This window comes from Excalfactoria chinensis, chromosome 28, assembly GCF_039878825.1.
Source record: "Excalfactoria chinensis isolate bCotChi1 chromosome 28, bCotChi1.hap2, whole genome shotgun sequence".
NCBI lineage: Eukaryota > Metazoa > Chordata > Aves > Galliformes > Phasianidae > Excalfactoria > Excalfactoria chinensis.
Window position 1 is genome coordinate 1578280 of NC_092852.1, and position 24740 is coordinate 1603019.

The window sequence follows — 24740 nt, forward strand, 5'->3', positions numbered from 1 at the left end:
ATGTGCAGCTTGTGCACTGCTCATATCGGGTCCTGTCTGGCTTCTGGCCGTGCACCCACCCCTCACCTATTGCTGGCTCCAGGGCTGGGAATCACTCTGACTGTGCTGCTTCTGGGGTCCCTGCACCCCTCTGTGAGGCTGTTCCAGGCTGTGGCTCACACAGTGCATCCAGCAGCAGCAAAGACCTCAGGCAGAGGCTGAGGATGCAATGTGAGGTTGAGGTGGTTGGAACCCAGCACATTTTTAGGCTGCTGGGGAAGGGACAGTGGGGTCAGAGCTGCTGCCTGCCCCTTGCAGCAGGGGCTGCTGAGTGCCACTGCAGAGGTAGCAAGCATAGTGAGCTGCTCTGGCTTCACAGTGTCTGGCTGCAATTAATTTAGGTTCATTAACTCCCTTCTGGGCTTAGCTATATCATCCTGTTCCTATTCAAAGCCCACCCTGTGGCCTTTGCAGCACCAACTCTGGCAGAGGAGGACTGGAATAGCAGCAATTCTCTTCTAGTTTGAATGCACACCACCCATCTGCTATTTCCAGGAGCAAGTTTGGCATTTCAGCTTTCCCTGCCTGCTGCCCATTTGCTATTATTCAATCTCCATGGGGTCCCTAGGGCTTTTTTGGATGCCCAGCGCTGGATCTGGCACGCTACTTTTGTTCTTTGCATCTAGGAATCATAAGGACAGAAACTGTTTGCAAATGGCTTATATCACGGCTACTACTAACTTGGTTAAATTAAAACCAGGTAATATTTGAGCTGCTGACTTGTTTCTGCTGACCTCGGGAGCCTGTTCCAAAACAGAAGTGATGGAGCTGTTGAAGATCAGATGTGAATCCTCCTCTCTCTGCTTAGGAGCAGAAGTTGATTTCCATCCTCCAGCCCCAAAAGCATCTATTGGGTGTGTGCTCACAGTGGAACAGGACCAGGGATGTGGGGCTGGAGCCCACCTGGGTACCAGAGCTCACTGAGGAGCATCTCCCACAGCACAGACAGGCTCGGTGCTCATCAGTTTTATCATTCTTTATATCGTCGTTAAGAGTAGCAGGTATTGATGTACAATGCATCTGTCATCTTATTGTGCTTCCTATGAAAATGTGTGTACATAGTACAGATACCAGAGAGAATTCAACACTTTATACACTTGAAGGCATTCAGAGATCAGTAACAGAAAAAGAAAATGGCACAAGAACAAGGCCTAAATGCTACGGAATGGATATCTACACTGATATGATGCATGTATAGAGATATATATATATATATATGTACACATATATATATAGTCATATATATTATATATAAGAAATATAAAATGCAGATGGCATAATAGAAACAAACCAAAAGTTGGGTGTTCCAACAGGCGAGCCTCAAGGTCAGATCCCAGCCCCATCTTTAAAAGCTTTAACGGGTGAAAAAGGAAGAAAATAAATACATGAGATGCAGTGAAACATTAGGAAAAATCCATAAGAAAATTTATGGATGTGGCCGACCTTTTGTCTTTGGGTGATTGCTGGATAACAAAGGACTGACCCCCAGTTCCTAATTTTGGTCAGGAAGCAAATAATAATGATGAGGATAAAAATGTGGTGGGGGGGGGGGGGGGGGAGGAGAGAAAAAGAGAGTCTAGAAAGAATAACTACTAAAAAGACTTATTGCAAAAGCTCTTAAAGAGAAGAAGCACTTCAGCCCCAGGAGGGCTCTTGCTTGATGCAGGGGGGCTGGGGGTGGCCAATGGCCCCACTGCTGGGAGGGGGCAGCAATGGGAAGGGGTATGGGGCCTGGGCTGTGAGCTTGAATGGTGCCCAGGGCTCATGGCCCCCAGGGGTGGCTGTTGTTGGGGGTCTGGTGGGGTGGGAGCCTGCAGTCCCATGGACCATGTGTTCCATGGGGTGTCCCTTAAACCTGTCCCTTTGTTGATGCTGGGGCTCCTATGGCAACATGGTGCCAATGGGAGCTGGAGCTTTCCTTGTGGTTTTGTCCCCAAGGATGGTCGTTTTGGGGGCTGCATGGGGGCAACCCCAGATTTCCTGGGGACTGTGGGGTAGGGAGGACACACCGTGACAGGGCAATGAGACCCTACACCATGACGGGGCCTCACACCACGATGGGGCACCACACCATGACGGGGCCTCAAACCACGACAGGGCCTCACACCATGTTGGGGCCCCACACCATGACGGGGCCTCATACCATGATAGGGCCCCATAACATCACAGAACCCCACACCATGACAGGGCCTCACACCATGTTGGGACCCCACACCATGACAGGGCCTCATACCATGATAGGGCCCCACACCATCACAGAACCCCACACCATGACAGGGCCTCACACCATGTTGGTACCCCACATCATGACGGGGCCTCTTACCATGATAGGGCCCCATACCATCACAGAACCCCACACCATGACAGGGCCTCACACCATGTTGGGGCCCCACACCATGACGGGGCCTCATACCATGATAGGGCCCCACACCATCACAGAACCCCACACCATGACAGGGCCTCACACCATGTTGGGGTCCCACACCATCACAGAGCCAACCCCACATCATGACCAGGCCGCAGGCCCTCAGCGGTCCCCCATGGCGCAGCCCTCCATGCTGCTCCCCCAGTGGCCCAACGCTGCCATCCCCGGGTTGGAGGCCGAGGAAGACATTTTGGAGAAGTGGAGCTGCTCTGTTTTGTGCACGTGGCTGTGGGGCTCTGAGATGATGCCAGGCATGGGGACAGGCTCAAGCTGAGGCCTGGGGAGCAGAATGAGCATGGAGACGACGGACGGATGGACGGACAGACGAACAGGGCTGTAGATGGAGACTCTTGCGGCCCGAAGGCTGCTTCTTCTTGGCTTCTGGGTTTCTAGTTAAAAAGGCCGAGGGGAGCCGAGGGGAAGGAGACGGGGCAGGCCCGCGCCCCGGCCCGCTGTGCGTGGCTCCGTGGCTGGGCTGCAGCCTCCTCGAGTCTCTGAGCCAACACGGCCCGGCCCGGCCGCCTGCCCCGAAATCTGAGGCCGCCGCTCTTGTCCGCGTCCCGCCGTGGCTTCGAGCGAGGTCCCCTGGCTGTGTCTCTCCTCTAGGAGAAGGGCAGCGCTCCGGAGGGCTTTGGTAGCTCGGGTTGTTGTACATCCAGACGTCGGTTAGCAGGTGAAGTCCTCAAAGGTGCCCCGGGCTGGGTGGTGAGGTAGGATGTTCGCTGCGTACGTCATGCCGGCCGGGTGACCCCGTAGGCTCTCGCAGGGGTTCTGTAGGGGCAGAGATGGGATGTCTCCCATGTCTCCCTGTCTCCCATTGCCTGCTGCCCCTTCTCCCCCAGGTGGTGACAGTGACCACCCCAACAAGACCCCCTGCCCGGCACTCACGTGGCGTTTCACGTCATCCATGCTCAACGCGACGCCCTTATCCGTGTTGTTCCTCTTGTGGTTCTTACGGCACTTGCCCCGCCGGCACAGCCGGTGTTTGATCACCTGCAGGAGACGGCTCTGAGCTCCAGGATGGACCCCAACAAGGGGTTTCCCCAGCAGATGGGGGGATGTGGTGCCAAGGGGGCTGTGCCGGCCCCACAGGAATGGGGCGCAGCGTTTTGGGGCTCACCTCATAGGCGTAGTCAAACAGCTCTAGCACAGTGAGGATGCTGGCCCCGATAAACAGCCCCATCTGTCCTCCGATGTCACCTGGGGGAGAGAGGAAAGCTGTTATCAGAGCACTGCTGGTAGATAGAGCAGAGAAAGGGCAGACCTCATCACTGCTGTGAGCCTGGGGGCTGCTCTGTTCTGCACACCCTGGTGCCCCAGGGTTGGGGTGACAGCACATGGGGCCAACAATGAAGGCTGCCAACCAGAGCTCTCAGCACAGCCACCATCCCACAGTGCTCACCCAGCAATCCAGCCACCTCATACGCCTTCTTCTGCTCGATCGTCTCATAGTTCAAGGCTTCAAAGAAGATATCCAGCACCAGGATGTTCTCCCTGCGTGGGCAGAAAGCAGCGTCAGGTCGTGGTGTTGGAGAGACACACTGCTGCCCCATACCTGCGGTGCATTACCCGATGTACTGCTCTGACTTGTTGTACTTCTTGGCCAGGTACTTAGCAGAGGCTTTGCTGGGGATCTTCACCATGGAGAGCTCTTTGCCGTAGCGGGTGACGTTGCAGGGCATCTCACAGACACAATATTCATTGTCCTTCTCCACCAGGAAATCTGGGCAGGAAGAGAGACTTAGATGGGGATGTGGGAAACCCCAGTGCTGTCAGTTCAGCCCCATGGAAGCGGGCAGCCTCACCTAAGGCCGGATCTGCGCACTCCTTGTATTGCTCTGGGGTGCAATAAGGGGCATCGCCTGCAGGAGACAGAACAGGTTTCCCATAGGACTGTGTCCCTTGGGTTTGGGATGGGATGCAGCCATGCAGAGCTCACCTGGCATGTGTACCATGCGGCAGTTGCAGTTCTCCACCAGGTAGCGGGTCTCGCAGTCGATGCGGCAGGCCGTGATGCTGTAAGTGTCGTAGAACTCCGAGTCCCCCGTTGTGGCCTTACAGTCGCCCCAGGGAGGTGGCAGGTAGATGAGCTGAGAGGGAAGCCAGGGATAAGGAGAGAAGCACACGTCCCTGCAGCCCACTGTATGGTGAGGGGATGGGGCCTCGTGTGCCGCTCCCCATTTCCATCCCACACTGGGGAAGGAGATGGGGATGTAGGGAGGGGGCTCAGCACTTTGGGGGGTGGGAGGGATTGAACAAGGCCCACAGCCCCTACCCGCTGCTCCTGGCAGGACACGAAGGTCTGGAAGCCAGGTGCTACACCAAAGCCCAGCTGGTCAATGAGTGGAGGTTCATCCTGGCTGTGGATCTGCACCTTGATCCCGGCTTCAAATGAGGTCTCATCTGCAGCAGAGAGGAGCAGAGAGGAGCTGAACCCTGCTGCAAGAAGGAAGAAAACTCCTCCTGTCTCCCACCCTTCCCTTTGGTGAATTCACTCCTTCACATGTCCATGCATCCATCCATCCATGCATCCATCCATGCATCCATCCATCCATCCATCCATCCATCCATCCATCCATCCATCCATCCATCCATCCACCCCGTGCCCTTGTCCCCTCCAGCCCTGTGGTCCAGAGCTTGGGAAGAGCAGTGTGGAAAGTGCCTGGCTCTATTTATAAACAAGTGATGGCTGCTTGTCTAAAGCAGCAGGGAGTTGCCATGGCAAATAGCAGAGGCAAGAAGGAAAAAGGAAAGCAGAAGACCCGAAGTGGTGAGAAACAGAAGGAAGGATCCATGGGGATGTGGTCTTGTGGGGTGTGAAGCTGGGAGGCTGCTGGGAAGCAGCCTAGGAGCTGCTGGGTTACCTGTTTCCCCCCATACAGGGAGGTACTCGTCCTGCTGGATGTCCAGCATGATCTCCAGGCCATTTCCAGTGCCCCCCTTCATAGTGATGAGCCGGGGTTTGCCGTCCTGCCCTGCATTGAAGGTGTAGCATTTGCCATAGCGTGTGAACACCTGTGGGAGAGGACATGAGGCTGAGGCTGGGGCCCCTCTGCTGGCCCCAAACTGCCACTGGCACTGTGGCATGGAGCTGACTCCAGCTCCAGAATGTGGCCATGCCCAGCCTGGGGGACAGCCTGACCCAGGGTCTTGTCCCATGGGGTCTCTTAGCATTAGGAGCTGCCTTTGCCCTGGTAGAAGGACGAGATCCCCACCAAGGCAATGGGTGCAGATCAGTGAAGATGCTTTGCAGATTTGCAGCTCCATGACCCTGCAGCCCCAGGACGGCGGTACTCAGCCCTGTGCCCTCACCAGTATCTGCCCCATCACATCCAATCCCACAGATGGGGGCTGGACAGGATCCTCAACCCCCCCCAGCCCTCCTCTCACCCATTCCAGCTCTCACCTCTGGCTGCCAGCACAGCTCCATGCTGCTGAGCTGCTGTGGCAAAGGGAGCATTTGGGGCCAGCAGGCTGCACCAGTGCCAAGCCTGGACCCCAATGTGTGGTGGGAATACAAGGATGAAGGTGTCTCACCAAAACCAACACCAGCAGGATGAGTGCCTGTCCCCAAGCATGGACAGCATCACCCATTGCAGCTGATCCAACACAACGCTGGTGGGAGCTGCTCCCTGGTCCCTTTCCTTTACTTTTCCCTATCCCAAGCTGCGAGCGCGGCACTCATCACACTGAGCAGTCCCAGGTAGTGGAAAGGGGAGAGGAGAAGGTGTGATTGTAGGGAAGGTTAGGGGTGACAGAAGCCAGGAGATAATGGTGCCGGGAAAAAGAACTGTGCCACCATCTGGTCCCCAGGGCAGTGGGACAAGGCTACTCACCGCCACGAAGTCGCCGGGGCCGCATTGCTCGCCCCGGTAGCTGCAGCTCAGCAGCATGTCCTCCAGCTGGTGGCAAGTGCGGTTAAAAAACCCGTGCAAATTTAAGGGCTCATCCTCATCCCAAGAGCTGAACTGAGCTGGGACAAAGCCCAGCTCCATCCCGGGCTCGTAGTCAACCAGGGGTGCGAGGTAGAGCAGGTCCTCATGGCTGAGCTGCGAAACCCGCACCCGGTTGATGTTGCAGAAGGTGACGGCGGGGAAAGTCATCTCAGGACTGTCCTCCTCACTGAGCAGAGTGACGTGGTGGTACTCCAGGTAGTACACAATGCGGTCAGCCACCTGGTAGAGGAAGACGGAGAGGGAGAGGAGGAAAGCCAGCGCCCAGAGAGCTTGCCGGGCACCCATACTGCCCTCCACGAAGATGTGGCTCAGCCCATGCAGTGTGCAGCTGCTGGCAAAGGCCACAAAGTCTGTGGCTGCCCCTGTATCCTCCTCCTCTTCTTCTTCCTCCTCCTGCCCGTACAGGAACTCATCAGCTCCATTCTCTCCTCTCCCAGCTGCTGTGGCATCTCTCGGTGCTTCCTCGCTGGAGAAGGAGATGGTGCAGAATATCTGGAGGGGCATTGTGCAGAGTGGGGGTCCCAGCCGTGGGGTGCGGGTCCTGGTCCTGCTGCAAGCTGGGGGGGGGTCTCCAGTGGTGAATCAGTGCCTCATAGGGTGGGTGAGGGGCTGGGATGGAGGAAGGGGAAAAGTTGGGAGCAGAGAAAGAGAAGGGAAAAGGAGTGAGAGGTGTGCAGCGATGCGCAGAGCGAGGGGAGAGGAGCAGAAGAAGAGCAGAGGGCTGCTCAGGGGGGGGGTTGGAGAGGAGGGGATATCAGGAGCAGAGGGCTGGGGAGGAGCAAGGGGCGGTTCTGCAGGTTCCCACGGGAGCAGCCCGGCTGCGGCTGGCAGGACGGAGTGAAGACGTTGCTGCACTGCTGTGCTGGGAGCTGAAGGGCAGCTAGATCCGGGGTGCACAGCTGTGCATGGACGGGTGTGCACAGATGGGTGTGCATGGATGGGTTTACATGGATGTTGTTGCGTTCAGGCACCCGTTGTGCTGCATCCTCCATCCCTGGCAGCCTGATCAGCAGTTCCATCCATGCTGTCCCGCCGGGTGCCAGGCTGTTTCCGCAGCCTCCATCTGCTCAGCTCACCGGGGTCTCCAAGCTCTTCACTGTGGCAGCCAGAGATTGCCCAAAGCTCTGTGTCACCGTCCTGCCGTCGTGTCCATCTGGGTGGTGCCAGTGAGGATGCTGTGGTGTCCCCAAGTGCTCCGCGCTGCTCATCCTGGTCGCACTCATCCCCATGGGCTCATCTCCTCACACAGTGGGACAGCGATGTAAGCACAGGCGATGCCTGAGGTTGGGTGTCCTCCAAGCCCATGCTGCTTTTTGCAGGATTTGGGCATTGTCATGTTTTGGGCAATGCCTCCTCCTGGAGAGCCACGCAGTGCATTGCTCCATGCTCTGCTCCATGTGGGGGCACAGGGTTCAGGCCAGCAGGATGAGATTCGGGGTCCTGGGGAGGCAGCCCTGAGATGGCATGGGGCTGGAGCTGGGTGAATCCAGGAGCAAAGGCATCACCCCCCACTCCCTGCAGCCCTGCGGCAGCACGGCCCCTTCTTGTGGTTTGCTTTTTTTCCTGTGCTCAGCACTTTGTAAAAGCATCCAATGTGACCACAGAGCAATCTCCAGCCCCATCCCAGCACTGCAGCCGCCATCAGCAGGCTGAGGGGAAGGAGAGTGTCTGCACGCACAGGATCTGGGCAAAGGGGTTTGGCTGCTGCATGGGTGAGCACAGCCCCTGCATCGGCTGAGCATCCATCCCTGTTGTAGGCAACAAACCCCAAATGGCTCCTGGTCCCTGTGCACATCTCAGCTCATGGACACGGGTATCCCCAAAACAGGTGAACGAATGCAATCAGGAAGCCACTGAAAAAAATGGTTCTGATCCCTGTGTGAAGTTATCAGCTCTGCCAGAGCAAGAGATACTGTGAGACGTGTGGGGTGTGCACAGGGGACTGCCAGCAGGGCTCAGCCAGGAGGACAAATGCCAATGGGGCAATGATGGGACAGCACGGTGTTCCCCGAGGGTCCACCGTGGGGGTCCCCACATTCAATATTCCCCCAAAGGGCCCTTTGTATAAAGGGGACAAAGCAGAGGAATCAGCTGCAAAGCCAGGGAGAGCAAACAAGCGTGGGTGACCTTGGGGACAAGTGCCAGTGCCACAGGATGAAATTTCATAGGGCTGAGAACAAGGTTGTGCCTTTGGGGAGCAACCTGGAGAGCTTCAGCTGGAAAAATCCTGGGAATGAGGCTAAGAATGGGGAGCTGGCCAGCAAGCCATGGGGACTGGGTCACAGCCCTTTGGTATTTGGATGGAGATGAGCTCTATGGGCAGGGCCAGGCTTTAAAAGGCATCAGCTGGGAGAAGACTTGGGGGTGTTGGGCTGCTCAGTTCTGAGAGGTAAAGGCTTGGGATGTGATATAGGAGCCAGTCCTGGGGGATGAGCAGGTGTGAGTTGGTTGAGGTGGGATTTCTTCTGTTCCCTGGTTCTGGTGTGAGCAAGTTGTTAATGCTATCTAATGGTACAGGGTGGGCTTTCCATGTGCTTTTCAGGAGCGATTGCAGTAGGGTGAGGGAGGTGCTGTAATGAAAGCACTCCATCGTGGTCTCACTTGGCTGAAACCTATGGGGAGCACCAGGGCTGTTCCTAGGGAGGAGGAATGCTGCTTGGGGGTGAATTCTAAAGGGATGAAGGTCAGTGACCAGGGGTGGTCACAGCCAGAAGCATAGCAGGACTCAGATTCTGACCCTGTGGATGGGGACAATTCCTGGTTGTGTTCCCATGTTTGGGACAAGGGGTCACCATCCCAATTTCTGTGAGTTTTGGAGATCTTCAAGGAGCCCTTGGGCTCTCTCCCAGCTCCTCCCTCAGCAGGAGCTATTTTTACCCTCTTTCAGGTAACGCTTTTGCGGGGGAGAAGGATGGGGGATGCTATAATTAACTGTGACATCAACCCCCGTGGCAGCATCCGCTGTGCCCCAACCTGGGGAACGGGGATGCTCGGTGCCGTTGTGTCCCCCACAGTGGTGGGACCACGGTAGCAGAGCCGGTGTTTCCCTGCTCCATCGCGGTATCTGCCCGCTGTCCGATCCCGAAGCGCCGGCACGGGCCGGGGGCACCGAGGTTCCCCGGAGCAGGGGAGCACGGAGGCGGCGGGGAGGGAGGGAGGCGGATGGGGGGATTTGACGGCAGCGGCAGCAGCGCATTTCACAGCCTGTCACGCTTTAATGGCAGAGGAGATCAAAGCCGGGATGGAGTTATTCATAGAGATAAACCAATCCCCGAGGAGGCGAGGAGAAAACAACATTGTGAGCTCTGTTATCCCAGGCATGCAAACCGTAGCCCGGCCCCAGGAGGTGCCGCGGGTTCGCTTGGTTCCGTATCCAGGCGCTGGGGTGGGATGGGACTCATTGAAACCCCTACAGCAGCCGGGAGCAGGGGAGAAAAGGGATATTCGATGGGGTGAAGGGGCTGCCCTGCGCTTGCATTGCGCAGCAAGGAGGAGAAATGCAGCTTTGAGACGCTTCCCGGTGCCCGGAGGGTCTCTGCCCCACCACGAGGCGGAGATGGGGAAATCTCCATGACTCGGAGGCGGAGGAGTGGGGTGGGATGCGGGGATCCTGCGGCACTAATCCCACCTCCTTTATCAGATGCTGCCACCTTGCCTCCTCTCGCTCCACCGGCCAAGCTGGGCGTACTGGTGTTATCCGCCCCTTTATCCCCCCAGATTAGACGCTTCACAGTGGATTAGCATGTCACATCCTAATGCATAAAAAAACCCGATGATTTTAAAAAAATAAATAAATTCAAGAGGAGTTTTTGCCCATCTGCGTGATTCCCCACCGCTGTCTTTTCCCCCCACGGATGCGGCTGTGGGGTGAATGGAGGAGATGGGTGATGTGGGATCGCTGCTCTCGGCTCAGGGGACAAAGGATGGGGACAAAAGGCTGCTGTGGGGATGGCGCTCTGTCCCGATGGCCCTATGCCACCCTGCCTGGGGCTGTCGGCTGCAGACCCACGTCCACAGGACTTTAATAAAAAGCACATTATGGTGAGTAACTCGCGCTAAGTGGACTTCATTACGGACCCGGGGCCTCCCTGGCTGTTCCGTGTGATTTCCTATCAGACGAGCCTTATCTCCTCTCCAAACGTTCCCATTTAAACTCCATTAATCTTTCAAAACCTCCTCCTCTCGGTGCTTCCCAGCCTGGTGCAGGCACTGACGGCACTGCAGGGCTCTGCAGCCCCACTGCTTTTGGGGGGGCTGTTTTGTGGGCAAACCCTTCTAGCTGTTCTCCTCCATGCACCAGCTGCCATACCCAAAGTGCTGAGCACCTATTTTGCCTCCTATCCCCCAAAAGCATCTGTAATACCAAGAGATTTCTGCTTTTTTCAGCACTCTGCAGCTGCTCCAGGTGCTGCATGAAGGGGTCTGAAACCCCCACAAAGCAAAGGGATGAGGGACCCTGCCTTGGTTTGGTCCTTAGGGAGATGATCCGGATGCAGCAGGGAAGGGAAAAGAAATGCTTGGGGATAATAATGGTTAATTTCAAACCAAGAATTGTAACATCCAGTTGTGAAGGCAGGAATATAGACAGAAATGGGAGCCTGAGATGGTGAGGAGCATCTCAAGTCACGGCTGTTTCAGGAGTTGCAGTGCAGCCTGGGGGGCTCCAACCAAACTCTCTTCAGGCGATGAAACAACGGTGGCTCTCAAAAGGTAGAGAAATTAAACCTGAAGTGAAAGGCTGCAGGGTGGTTCATTCCTCAGCTCTTCCTATGGAGTTCTCTGCATGGCTCAGTGCGCCCCTCTGCCCCGGCTCCTTTTGGCTCAGTGCTGGGGGACAGAGGAGGAATTGCACCCCCATCCTTGTGTGTGTTCTTCCAGGTTGCTGCGGTTGCCCAACACGCCGTGTGCTGGTAGTGCTGCTCCAACGGAGCCTCTGATCAAGATGGAAAGGAGATGAAAGGGATGAAAATCATCTGCATGAATTCCCGTTTCCTGGTGGTATTTCAGTGCTGCGTTTCCAGCCTGCAGCTTCCCCTGGAGCCGGTGGCCATAGGGCTGTGCCCAAAGCTCTGTGCTTGTGGACTCCCTGCTTCCATTTGCACAGCTCTTGAGAGCCTCCTCATCTCCTTCAGCAGCTGAGGATACCATTTAACCTTATTAATAATAATTAATAATTAATTTGTTAATGGTTTTGTGTGCAAAGGCATCTCAAGAGGAACTGTAACAGCCCTGCAGGGCCCCAGCTTGCATCTGAGGTGTGCAATGTGCTTTTGGGTGTGCAAAGCTCTTAGGGAGTAACGCCTATGGGTGTGCATTGGGGTGTGCAAAGTGCTTTGGGTGTGCACAATACTTGCAGGTGTGCATGGTCCGTTGTGGTGAGCAGAGTGCATTAGGTGTGCACAACACCTCTGAGTGTGCACAGTTGTGCACACCTCAGTGGCTGTGCAAGACATCTCTGGGACTGCAAAGTGCTTTAGGTGTACAAACAACTCTGCGTGTGCAAAGAGCTTGGAGTGTGCACCACACCTCTGGGTGTGCAAAGAACGTTGTGTGTACAAAGCGCACTGGGATACACAAAGCTCTTTGGGGTGAATGTGGCATCTCCAGGCGAGCAAAAGAGAGTTCCCAATGCTTTGGGGTGAGCAAAATGCTTTGGTTGAGCACGATGCCTCTGGATGTTCATTGTTCCCACACTTGCACAGTGCACACGTGCATGCAGCAGATCCAAGTGTGATGCTGGGATGGGCTGAATTGCCAGGCTGGTGACTGCCCTGTGCTGCTCCTGCTCGGTGTCCTCCTCTCTGCCTCCCCACGTCCCGATGGGGGCGGTGCTGCTCCATGCCCACAGGTTCCAGGTGCTAAATGACGCAGCTGCTCCACGACGGAGCTGCTGGTGGAGCGGCTGCAGGTTGCAGACGCGTATCGGTCTTTGCTGTGCTGTTCCCTGTGCTGGTGTTTCCGACGCTCCTCTGCTGCTTTTGGCTCTGCCAAAATCCCACTGGGTTCAGTGGCATCGCTCCCATGTAGGAATAAGAACGGTCGTGCTGCAAAACAGGTTGAAATGCAACAGGCTTCGAGCAAACAAGCACGGGGTGAGCAGAGCCGTGCACGGCCGAGGGATCCCAAACTCCATCCTTTGAGGGATGCAGCAGCTTTTTTGCACTGCTTTCCTTTGCACTGCTGGAAAAGCTCCAGCAAAGGCCAAGGAGAAATGGAGCAGAGATCCCGGTGCCTCCCCTCTGCTGCACGGCTCAGGGCTGCTTTGCTTTGAGCAAAACACCAACGTGCAGAAATCCTCGGGGCTGGCAGAGCCGGGATGTCCCCGACCCACCCGCGGCTGCTCCTCTGCTCCACCACCTCCGATTACTCCTCGCAATGCAGTCGGATCCCTCGCGGTTCGCACAGTAAACGCTGCGGGCTCCGGGGTCAACGGAACCACAGCTCGGAGGGACCCCGGGGACAACAGCCGGAGGTGCAACACAGCGTGGAGGAGATCAGAGCGACACGCGAACGGTTTCAAGTGCTGATGAGTTATTTAGGAGCCTTGCTTTTAGGAGCCATTTATATGCGTCGGCTCGCTTGTTTTACACCGTTTGTAAACGCGGCGCCCCGCAGGGCTTAATCCTGTGAGGTCCCCAGATTCGTTTTGCAGAGTGCGAATGGGGCTGTGTGGTTTTGGTTTAGGAACTCCGAGCAGCTGTGGGGTCTCAGCGGTGCTGCGCTCTCAGTTGTGTGGGAGATGCTCCACACTCCGTGGTTATCCGTGGGCACTTTGCTGTGGGGACACTGTGCTCATTGGAAGGCTCTGGACTCACAATGTCCATCAGTGGGTGCTGGGGGGTGGATGGAAGGACAGTGAGGTGTTCCTGATCCATTCTCCACTACAGCAGCTCCGGGGATGGGAAGAAGAAGAGGAGGAGCACCATATGGGTTCACTCCAGAGCCTTTCTGCTCCCTCACTTATCCTCCCTGAGCTCATTGCTTCCAGGGCAGAGGACACACGAGGCAGTGCCATGATCCCTGTGTCAGACTCAGTTCTCCCTGGTGCCAGTTCAGCCCTGGAGCCTGATGGTCCAGAGGTCTCAACCCTCTGCAGTGATTCATGGTGCCCCCGTGTGCTGCCTGGAGGCTGCTGAGCCCCAGAGCACAACAGGGATGGGAACACGTGGATGTGACTCTCCCTCAGGATGGGCTGCAGGGATGTGAGAAGGAAAACTGCAAACACATCACAACGGGCACGGCAGCATCATCTCAGCAGCACTGTGCCCAAAAGGAGCTTTGAAGAGCCAAGCACGAAACATTGCCCTCAGTTTTAAGGGTGGTTTGAATGGGACAGCCCCACTTCCCACCCCAAGTCCCAGGGTGAAGAGGATGTTTCTCCTCCTTTCCCCTGGGATGCATAGAAAATGAATGGGGTTTGGAGTCCTGCTTAGAGATGGGACCCCTAGGCCTTTTCTCTTGCTGGGTGAGGAGCAGATCCATGGGGTGTGAATGGGGTTCCTGGGGCAGTGGTTTGGGAAGACAGCGGAAACACAAGCAGGGATCCAGCAGGGTCACACAGGGGAGTTCCTACTTATACATTAAGAAGCAGCAGGCAAGAAATGTTGATTTCTGCTGCTAATGAGCATAGCCCCTGAATAGAGGCAGCAGGGAGGGTGAGTCCCCTGTTCCCATAAAGAAGCCTATAGGGACCAGGCTACGGAGCACCACATAGGGATGATGGAGCATCATGTAGGGATGATTGAGCATCACATAGGGAACAATGGGTTGGCTACAGGCACAGCCCAGGTGACAAGGATGCTCTCACCCTATGTCCCACAGGACTGGAGGCCCTGGGAGAACAGGATTTGCTCCACACTTTGTGGCTGCCCCATTGGGTTTTGAGGTTATGCTGGGATTTGGGGTCTGGGGGAAGAGGTGGCTGCAGCTCCCTGCAAATCCCCAGCCCAGAATGCTGTGGAGATGGGGGAGCTTCATGGACCCCAAGCACCCACCTGGTGCTGGAGAGGCCGTGAAGAGACAGGGGAGGGATTGGTGCCCCCATGGTGCATCCCCAGGTCTCTTTAAAGGCTTTGGTGCTCTAAACAGGACCAAAGTTAGATGGTTGCAAAGGTGATAGAGGCAGAAGAGACCAATCTCCATCCCCACCTGTACACAGACCTTCTAGCCTATGGGGTCTGGGCAGCCCTAAAATCCCCCTAGCAGTGATCCTGGATACAGCATCTCATCTGTATCAGTCAGAGCAGGGGGCAGCGCTGTCTGTGACAGTGTTGGCCCAGGCATCCCTCCTGCCTGGACTGTTTTAGGGGCTCCAGAACATAGAGGGTCACACAGGGCAGTGGGACCAGTAGTGGGGCAATGCGGGCTGGGGGATGTGCTGCATCATGTAGGGATATGGAGCATCACATAGAAACATGGAGCATCACAAAGGGACGTGGATCATTGCTTGGGGATGTAGAGCATGGCACAGAGGTGATAGAGCATTATACAGGCACATGGAGCATCACACGGGGACATAAAACATTGCATAGGGGTGATGGAGCAACACACGGGGACGTGGAGCATTGCATAAGGACATGGAGCATCACATGGGCAATGGAACATTGCATGGAGACAACGGAGCATCACATGGGGTTGAGGAACATAGTGCAGGGATGCAGAGCATTGCCCAAGGTTGGCCCCACTGCTGCCCCAGCACCCTTTGGTGCCACTTGGTGCCATTGGACTCAGAGCAGCACAGAGAAGCTCAACACAGACGAATGTGGGAGGGAGTGGTGAGGAGGAAGGAACAAACCTTTGGGTCAAACCAAAAGCTGCCACCAAAATCCACGAGGGGACAGAGCCAAGGTTTCCCAAACAACACCATCCCCATCCCCACCATGCACAGCTCTGCCGGCGCACGGCTGCAAGGGGAATCCAACGAGCAACATAAATACAGCACTGAGCCAGCTTTTTCTAATCAAATCCATTAAATCATCCAAACCTGCTTGCAAGGAATAATCCAGGCAGTAATAATAAACCAGCTGCATGTCTATTTTGCTTCTCCCGCTTGGAGCAGAGGGGGAAGGAGGGTGCTTGGATCCTAACAGCGGGTACAAGGAAGCGGTGGGAGGGTCCCTGAGGATGCTCTGGTGCAGAAAACACAGGGGAGCACCAAGCATCAAAGCTGGTGGTGGCACACGTGGGCTGGGACCTGACCCTGCTGAGGAGGATCCAGCCCCCTCGCCTCCATTTAACAACCAAACAACAGAGGAGCTCTCTATCCCAAGGGCCTGCCAAGGGAATTTAGTACTGGGGATTAAAATCCCTCATACAGCACTGGGATGTGTGCAGCAGCCCTGGGGACACCCAGCCGGTGCCTCGGCACGCGCTGCAGCTTTGTCATGGGAGGTGAGCGGGATGTCCCCAAGGCCACATTGGGGACAGGGATGGGGACCCCAGAGCTGTGTGCTCCACACCAGAGCCAAACAGACAAGGCAGCTGATGGGGAGAGGCAGCCGTGGGGCACAAAGGCGTTATTGTGCAATGGAGCAGTGTGAAATGCAGCCTCTGTGCTGCACCGCTGGGACCCGCTGTCCCCAAGGGCTCACGGGGCTTCCCCTGCTCCCTGCTGGCCATCACCAGGCCTCTCCCTGCTGTGCCACCAACACATCTGAAGAAAGCACCAGCTCCCAGATAGCTGGAGGGGGAGGGATCCCTCCATCCCTCCATTCATCCCTCCATCCATCCCTCCATCCATCCCTCCATCCATCCCTCCATCCATTGCTCCATGTGCAGTGGTTTCCAGCTCAAATATCCAGCCCAGCACACACAACCCTGCATAACCCGATGTGTTCAACCCCAGCAGCAGCATCCCCTTGAACCCCCCTCAGCGATGCTGCTGCCCCTTCTTTGGGATCCAAAAGGAGGGAGGAATGGTGATGGGCAGACCAACACCCTCCTTGCATGGAATTCACAGCCTGGGGAAGGGGCTGTGGGGTCACTCACCACTTTGAAGTCTTCAGGGCTGCACTGCTCCCCACGGAAGAAGCAGGAGAGCAGCATCTCCCGGATGTCGTGGCCGGCACGGTCATAAAACTCCAACATATTGAAAGGTTTGGGCTTGAAGTTTCGGAAGTTTGCTTTGTCCTGAAGGATTTCCAGCTGCTTTTCATCAGCTGTCTGTGTGTCCGGGATCTCGTATCTTAGGGGAAAGAGCAGACAGAGGCTCAGGCCTGGCTGTGGTGGCTTCACATGAGCTGCTCCTACCCCAACCCAGGGCTAAAGCACATGGCATCTTTAGGACTCTCAGCAACACAACTTGGTTGGGCAAAGAGGTGTCCCATGCATTCAGACATCAGCATCTTCCGACAAGGCTCATCACAGCCCCTTTGACAGCACCAAACCCAGACCAATTGCTCCACAGTCAGACCTTCAGCAGTGATCCCAGCTCAGGGCAGCCTGGTCCATGCCCTGTGTGCCTAAATATGCACAGGCAGAGACTGCTTTTGGGACCTGGGAACATGAGGGTGGCTCAGCAGCACCAAAGAGCTGCTACAGGCATGGGGATGGGATGGGTAGGGTGGGTGAGGGGTGTCATTCTGGCTATGGCACTGTGGGATCCTGCAGCCCAAGGGATGGCTGCAGTGTATTGGTGGCATATAGAAGCTTCACCTTCCAGCCTTACAGCATGGAGCTGTGTTCTGAGGCTGGAATCACATGTGCTGGATCCAAGCTCAGGGATTGGAGCCATGTGTGCTGGGATCCACACACTGGGGCTGGAACAGAGTGTTCTAGACCCCCAGTAACAACTCCATGCCCAGGAGCAGGATGCCCTCCAGGTAGGGCTGTGCATTCTTGCACCCATCTGCAAAGCTGAGTTGCCTCAGGATGCGCTTCCTTACAGAGATAAAGGCAATGCATCGCACAGCAATGCAGCAGGGCGCATGGTGACACGCTGAGCTGGGGACAGAGGTGTCACCCGGGGCCACTTCAGGACACCCACCTGTTATTGAGCAGGGCGAGGAGTTCACCGGCGTGGTACAGGTCGTTCTTGGTCACCCGGCTGAAGCGGAACTCGTTGAGGTTGCAGAAGGTGACAGCAGGGAAGGTGAGCCTGGTGGCAGCCACCTCGTCCAGCTTGGTGACGTGCGGGTAGAGGAAGTAGTACTGGATGCGGTTGGTGCAGACAAGGGCGAGCAGAGCCAGAGAACCCATGAAGCAGAGAGCCCAGACCACGCGCTTCAGCGACAGCCGCTCGTAGGAGAAGATGTGTGAGATCCCGTGCAGGGTGGAGCTGCTGGCAAAGGCCTGGATGCTCACCGGCTGCCCGCTGTCCACCTCCTCCTCATCCACCTTCAGGTCCATCATGGTCCAAGTCGGCAGCCCGGGGGGGCCACTCTGTAGGGAAAGGGACCCCTGGGTGCCCAGTGCCACCTCCTGGGTGTCACCAACACCTGATGTGTCCCATTGAGGGAATGTTGGGGTGCACCTCTGTGCGCTGCCATCCCCTCTGCTGGGGGTGCACTCTCACATGGGGCACTACTTTGCTGTGCCCCGTTCTCCCCCCGCACCCTCTGTATTCTATCCCTGCATGGATCGGGGTGCAACATCTTGCATCCCCCCCCTCTCCCACCTCCTCACTGCCCTCCCCATCCCACAGTATGACCGAGGTGCTGTGCTCCCCCCCCCGGTACCCCCGCAGCACGCATCCCCTCCGCCTCCCCCGAATGGCACCAACGCATCGACAAAGACACGAAGGAGGGGAGGATGCAAACCTGGAGTCAGGGCCGCTGCGACGCGGGTGCCGGGGATGGGGCCGACCTCCCTCCGCCGGGGTGGGAAGACGAAGCCGGGAACGGGGATGGAGGGTGCGAGCGGCACCGAGCCCGGCAGTGGCGGGCGAACCGGAAAAGAAAAGGGGGGGGGGGGGGAGGGAATAAAAATAGCCTCGGCGGTACCTTTGGTGCAAGCGTGGGAGCGGGGATGCGTCGGGGCCTCGCTCAGCGCCGCTCGGGGGGACCGGAGGCGACCATTGCCGGAGAGAAGGCGGCCGATGGGTGCGAGGAGAGGAGCGGGAGGAGAGCGGGAGGCTGCTGCCCTGCCAACCACATGGAGCGATGGATGGAGGGATGGAGGGATGGATGGATGGATGGATGCCTCCCCCTGTGGCTATCTGGGAGCTGGTGATTTCTTCAGATGCATAATCCGCATGAAGTCATTGTCTGTGCGCTGGTGGGGCCGGAGGCCGCCGAGGGGTGCCGCAGGCCGGTGGGCAGCGAGGAGGAGGAGGAGGAGGAGGAGGAGGAGGAGAAGGAGGAGGAGGGAGAGGCGGAGGAGCCGGGAGCTCCAGCGATTGCAGGCTGCTGGCAGAGGCTGTTGGTGCTGCTGCTGTGTGCGTGTGGGGATGTGTGTGTGCGTGTGCATGCGTGTGCCGCTCCCATCCCCCAGCGCCTCGCAGCAGGGCTGCAGCTCCCCGAGCCCCCCCCGACCCCCTCCGCACCCCCCACACCGCCCTGACCCTGCTCTCCTCGGGCCACGGCCTCTGCTGCCCTCTGGGTTCCACCCGCGGGCGGTTCGATCCCGGCTGGTGGCTCCATCTGCTTTGGGGCAGCAGCGTGATGCTCACTTTTAGACACTACCCCAGCACGATGCTCGCCGCAGAGGGGACCTGAGACTACATGGCTCCTGTCCCTGCCCCTCTCCTGGCTGTCAGAATGGTGCCGTTGTCCCCTGGGTGCCTCCCTGTGGGGTGCTGGGTGCTCTCCTCCTCCCCAGAGCAGTGCAGGAAGGCTCAGGGTGCTCCCAGCACTGCAAGCATCCCTGAGCCCCTTCCCCTCTTACTCCCCACCCTGAAGCTGGGGGGGCCCTGCTCAGCCCCAGGCATGCAGCAAGCACCTGCCTGCCGTGCCCAGGAAGGCAGCTGCAGTCAGATGGAAGAGAGCACTTCAACATTCCAAGGTGAAGTTGGGAGGAAAGCCTGAGCTCACCCTGAAAGTGTCACCCGGCCCAAAGGTGCCCTCCCAATGAGTCCTCTCTGTCTGCCCTGCACCTCATGGGAATGTGGGGAGTTCAGGGTACAGCGAGGTCAGGCACGTGTGCCTTGTCCCCACATCTCATGTATTGGACACACTTGGTTTGGTCCCACTCTGGAACACCTTGTTCCAATCTTGGACTTCACCCTTCCCTTGCTAGAGCAGAAATCTGTGGCTTTGCAGTGGGTCCCTATAGGGATATCACCCCTAAAGGGGCAGAAATGGGTTTTGGGGATGCCCCACTGAGCCTGTGCCCTGCTTGCTTGCCCTGTTAGTGAGCTATAAGGCTGACACCTCCTCCTTACAGCCTCCTCTCCACTGGGGCTGCCAATGGAAACCTGCTCCTTGTCTAAGGGATCAGAACCTTTACAAAGGGGTTGTTTCTCCCACACCCTGCTGGTTTTTTTCCCCCTCCAGATGACAGCTCATTCTCTGCAGTGGTTTTATTGACAGTAAATGCACCGGCAGTGGCAGCGATGGGGTTTCAGTTTGGAGCAGATGCACACATGGATGCTCTCGCAAACCTTTGCTTTCCACCATGCCAGAAACCCCCAGCAAAGCATCTCTGCACTTCCAAATGGGAACTGCATTTCCTTGGGGGGCTGATGGGGCCCCCAAATGTTCCAGGGCTGCCTCCTGCAGGAGGTGGGGAGGAGGTGAGCAGAGGGAAGAAACAAGGATGCAGCTGCATCCTTGGAGAGGAGTGGAGCGTGGGGAGCACGAGCGTTTCCGTGTTATTTTTTGGGAGAGCCACGTGATGGCTGAGTTGGTTCCTGCTGGGAGATGCAGGGAGGCCAACTGAGGGCTGTGGGACTGGTGAGGAGTTAACGATTAGCCCCAGGCGCTAATTGGTAGCAGCAAGACAGCAGGCACGAAGGCTTGAAGGTCGGGGCTGAGAGCTGAGCTCAGTGGGTGTGAAGGGGGGGAAAGCTGCTGTGGCTGCATCCTTTGTAGGGGCTGCTCAGCTCTTGCGGATGCTGAGCTCCCTTCGGATGGCTGCGTGTCAGCCGTGCTCACTGATCTAATTAGCAGGAAAAATGTAATCAAGGGAAGGTGCTGCACTGCTGAGCCTCCCAGCGCAGCCTCCAGCGGGGGTGTCTGGAGTACAACTTATGAGCTGGGGCCCAGGGCTGGCTCCAACCTCGGAGGTTTTGTTTCCACTTCCAAGCAATCCTCGTTTCCATTCCACCATGCGGATCTTTGTTACGGAAACAAACTTCCATTCCGTTTCTTGGAAGAGCATCCCCAGGGCAAAACCACTTCCAGGGTAAGGCTGGGTAAGCGATGCTCTCCTTCCCCATAGGGTTGGGCTGCTCCCTTCTATTGCTCCCTTGGATCAAGCAAATTGCTTCTTTATCTACACCTGCCGCCCAGCTGTGCCATGGGAGGCAATTTAATTCCTAGCAGTCTATTAAACACCACGTGAGCTGGAGGAGCTGGATGCTGCTGCTTGCTTTTCTGGGGTGGGAACACCCTTGGGGTGACCAGCCCTGCAATCTCCATGTACTTAAAGTGGGAGTTTGATTTAAAATGTGGTTTGCCACGAAGACCTTGCTCCAAGGCATTGGAGGCAGTACTGTGGCATTGACTGCTCTGCAGTGGAATGGTGCCATTGTTTGCTCCATGCTCTCCAAGTCTTGCACTTGGGGGGGAGCTTTGCAACACTGTGTGGTGTCTGTCCCTTCTCATCATCCCCATCCTGCGAGGGGAGGAATCTTGGAGGCAATGGGGGAACCCAAGCTCCCCTAAATCCTGGGCTGAGTGACACATGAAATATCAGAGCCCATTTCTGCTAATGGGTTGCAAATTGCTTCCATCAGCTCTGGTATTACAGATTGCTCATAAGAAACTGCTTCCAGGAACCCATTTTGGGGCCAAACTCTTCCTAGCTTGGGGAAATAGCCATCAACATCATTAGCAAGAGTAAACTGTATTCAAATGAGGTAGTGTGGGGACTTTCTATGTGTACCTTCCTCATTGGTGAGGCAGCTCGGGGCTGTTCCATCTGCATGGGGATGGGCAGTGCTTCTCCCTGTCCCCATTGGGGTGGTATCACTTTGTTCCACCTCTGAAGCACGAGCAGCTTCCGTGCTTGCACATAGGTCATGGTAGAGCTCCAGGGCTTCCTAATTGTTGAGCATGCCGTTAATTATCCACTGAAAGGCAAAGCCTCAGTGGGACTAATGAGGCTGTGAGCAGAGCTGCTCCTTGTCGAACTCTGGTGTTGCCATCACGGCTTGGGCGGATGGCAGCAGGGATAAACCTCACATTTCTTCTCTTGGCACTCAATTGCTCCTGTTATTTCAACCACGCCTGCCCATTTCAGAGACCTTTCCATAGGAAATATCCACATTTAATCCTCACAAATGAGACCCAAGTATGAGCTGCTCGGTGATGCCGCGAGATGCCTGAATTCAGCGCATCCCCATCTCCAGAGCTGGAAGGGGTTGGGGTGCACACCCAGGACTGCTGCTGCTTGCAGAGCTGTGCTGGGGTTACCCTGAGGAAGATACAATCCCTGCAGGCAGCTCCCAGCTGGGGTCATTCGCCCCTGTGCAGTGTTGATTTATGCCGTGCCGCGCTCCTGCTCGCACCCGCTTGGCTCTCCCGGCGAGAGGAGCAGCCAGTCCATTAAACACTGAGTCATCCTCAGCGGCATTTAATTCGGTGAGGGGCAGCAGTTTGGATAATTAAAGGCCTCCGTGGCCAAAGCTGGCAGCAGGGCTAGAGGGGAAAGCGAGGACACCCAGCAGTGTTGGTGAATGGTGGCAGCTCCCCTGCGCTCCTTCCTCACTGTTTGGATTTAGGGGTGGATTTTAACCCTGTCCTCCCCCAGGTGAGGGCTTCCTCAGCCCAGCGAGTTCAGTGATGCTCTGTGCTATTTCTGCTTGGATTAACCACGTCCTGATGGGATCTCCCATGGGCAGAGTTGCTATCTGGAGGCCTTGGCTTATTAAAAGGACAAGCTGTTCGGGGAGCCGGTAATAAAGCCATGAAAGCTTTTACAAACCAGAGTTGAAGGCACTAATATCGCTGTGCTCTGCGTGGGTGAGAAATTAGACAAGAGTTCCTCCATGCTGATGGGTTTTTTTTTTTCCCTCCCCCCTATTCATCTTTCTCAACAATTATCTTTTATTTTGATATCTTTCTATTTAAACCTTCAGCATCGCGCTTGGGATAAGGAGGAGGATGAGTCGCTTAACAACCAGCACGGGGACATGGAGGTGCCTGGGGCTATGGGATCTGACCCCAAAGGACAGAGTATAATTCCCCAGGACCATCTTCTGCAGGTGAAGCTGTTTGCTGTCACGATCCATGCACCAGCATCTGTGTTACACCTGCATCACATGCCTGGGGTATGTCATAAACTACATCTGAGATCCCTCCCGCCTTCATTTTGGTGCTCATCACCCTCAGGTCTGGGTGCCCTTTGCCTGCTCTGGGTTTGCTGTGTTTTTCTTTTGATCCCTTCAAGGCTCTCAATGCTTTTTTTGCCATTTTGGATATCTTGTGATCGATCAACTGCAGCTTTCCAGAGCTGTGACCGGCACGTTGCAGGCTGGAGGAGGATGGAAACGCTGTGCAAAGTTGCTGAGCTGAACGTGCAGCTTCATTCACTTGAGCAATTAGTGTGAGGTGATATAAAACCGCTGTGCAAGGATCGTACTGGAACGCTTTCCCTGTGCACCATCTCCACCTTGGCTATCTCCTATCATCACAGATGCAGTGTTGGGGGGCTCTTCCCCTGGACCAGAGGCTCTGCAGATGGCTCAGGATGGATCCACATCTGGAAAGATGAAACTGAGGCCCTTTGATCTCATTTTGTGTGGTTCCAGGTTGAGCAGGGGATGTGTGGTTGCTTGCAGTCCTGCAGCGCTGCTTGAGGTTGTCCCTCCTGGCTCCTCACTCCTTTTGTTGCTCTGATTTCTCCATCAGAAGCTGTTCTGGAGCAACACAATTAGGAACAGCCCCTGCTGTCAGCAGCCATGCCATGCTCCTGTGGGTGTGCTTAGGACATCACAGTGGGTACCAGCAGTGTGCGTGCATGGAGGTGAAACACAGGGTATGTGCAGGACAGTGGGACCCCCAGCTCCCCCCTGGGCACAGACCCAGTTTGTCCCCCTCCATTGCTGCCCTGCTTTTCCAATACCAATTGTCTATCTGTGCTGCTCCAGCTTTGCTCGTGGCTCTTTGTCCCCATGCCCTTGTCACTGGCACAGTACCCGTGCAGATCGCATCTTCCCTTATTCTCCCTGACACCGGTTGCAGCCACAACAAAACTCATCTCGTTAAGGAAACGCTGAGGGTAGCTGGGAGGGGAAATTGATCCCCCCCCCGCCTCCCAACTGCTGCACGGCAGCAGCACAGAGCTGTGATGGAGAAAGCGAGTCCCACACTCCAATAGATTGCACAGAAACCGAAGAGTTAACGCTGCCGGCACGCCAGCATCCTCCAAACAGCACCGATGGGAGCACAGCTCCCCCGCTCCCCGAATGCTGGCAAACAAATGAAAGCGATGTTGCTACGAGAGCGTTGCACAGCTCAAAGGCTGAGGACGCAAAGGCGGTGCAATGGGTGCAGGGGGACCCGGGAGCGCCACGTGCCGGTGAGCTGAGATTTGCTGCTTACAGCTCTGGAGCGACCCGGGGAGGGTTTGTGGGAGCCTGCAAGGAAGGGTTGACAGCTCTCTGCTGCTGCTGCTGCTCAGCATTGTACCCCTAAACCATTTGCTCTAGGAGGAAAGGGGGGAGGGAGTGCGAGTCTGTATCCCCCAGCTTTATGGATCAGCTCGTCGGCTTCCCAGCAGCTGTTCAGCATCTCCAAAAATGAGCTCCCATTTGGCTTCTTGTGCTCGTCTTTGCCTTGAAGACAAATGAAACGGAGAGATGCAAATCCCCTAAAAGGACTCAGTGGTACTGGTGGTGGCTGCGGTGGCCCTGGTGGGGACACACAGTGTTGGTGCACGGCATCTGGAGGGCTGCTGCTGGTCCCTGCCATGGCCTGTTGTTGTCCCTTGCTTCTAGAGACGACACAGTTTTCTTCTCTTGTTTTAAATGGAAGGGAGGGGGGTGGTTGTTTGCTACCCAGCCCCCGACCACCAAGCCTATGAATGGAGCAGATGGAGCCCATCTTGAACATGCAATCTCAGCAGAAGCAAAGCCAATAAGTGAGTTAATTACCGCCGTGTTATGTGAGAGCTGGGGATTCCCAAGAGATGAAGCAGCCCTCAGCTTGCCATCCGTGGCCACGGGAGTTGGGGGGGGGGGGGGCGGGTGTGTAGAAACTCAGCTTCAGAGCTCTGCAGGG

General features: G+C 56.3%; 1 protein-coding gene across 3 annotated transcripts; it reads right to left on the reverse strand.

The window, feature by feature from the left end:
• Window positions 1-1114: 1114 nt before the first annotated feature.
• ASIC1 (acid sensing ion channel subunit 1) lies at window positions 1115-18827 on the reverse strand. 3 transcript variants are annotated; one of them, XM_072357967.1, is made up of 12 exons: window positions 18360-18827; window positions 17405-17799; window positions 16408-16603; window positions 5329-5479; window positions 4740-4867; window positions 4404-4554; window positions 4270-4326; window positions 4034-4187; window positions 3867-3958; window positions 3585-3664; window positions 3353-3457; window positions 1115-3235 (listed from the first exon to the last, which is right to left on the reverse strand). In XM_072357967.1, exons 2-12 carry the CDS (start codon window positions 17767-17769, stop codon window positions 3131-3133), a joined length of 1584 nt encoding a protein of 527 aa, XP_072214068.1. In that variant the 5' UTR covers window positions 17770-17799; window positions 18360-18827; the 3' UTR covers window positions 1115-3130. The 3 variants fall into 3 exon arrangements, with proteins under 3 accessions (XP_072214068.1, XP_072214069.1, XP_072214070.1); XM_072357968.1 differs by lacking the exon at window positions 18360-18827 and adding an exon at window positions 18177-18326; XM_072357969.1 differs by lacking the exons at window positions 16408-16603; window positions 17405-17799; window positions 18360-18827 and adding an exon at window positions 6301-7815.
• Window positions 18828-24740: the final 5913 nt, after the last annotated feature.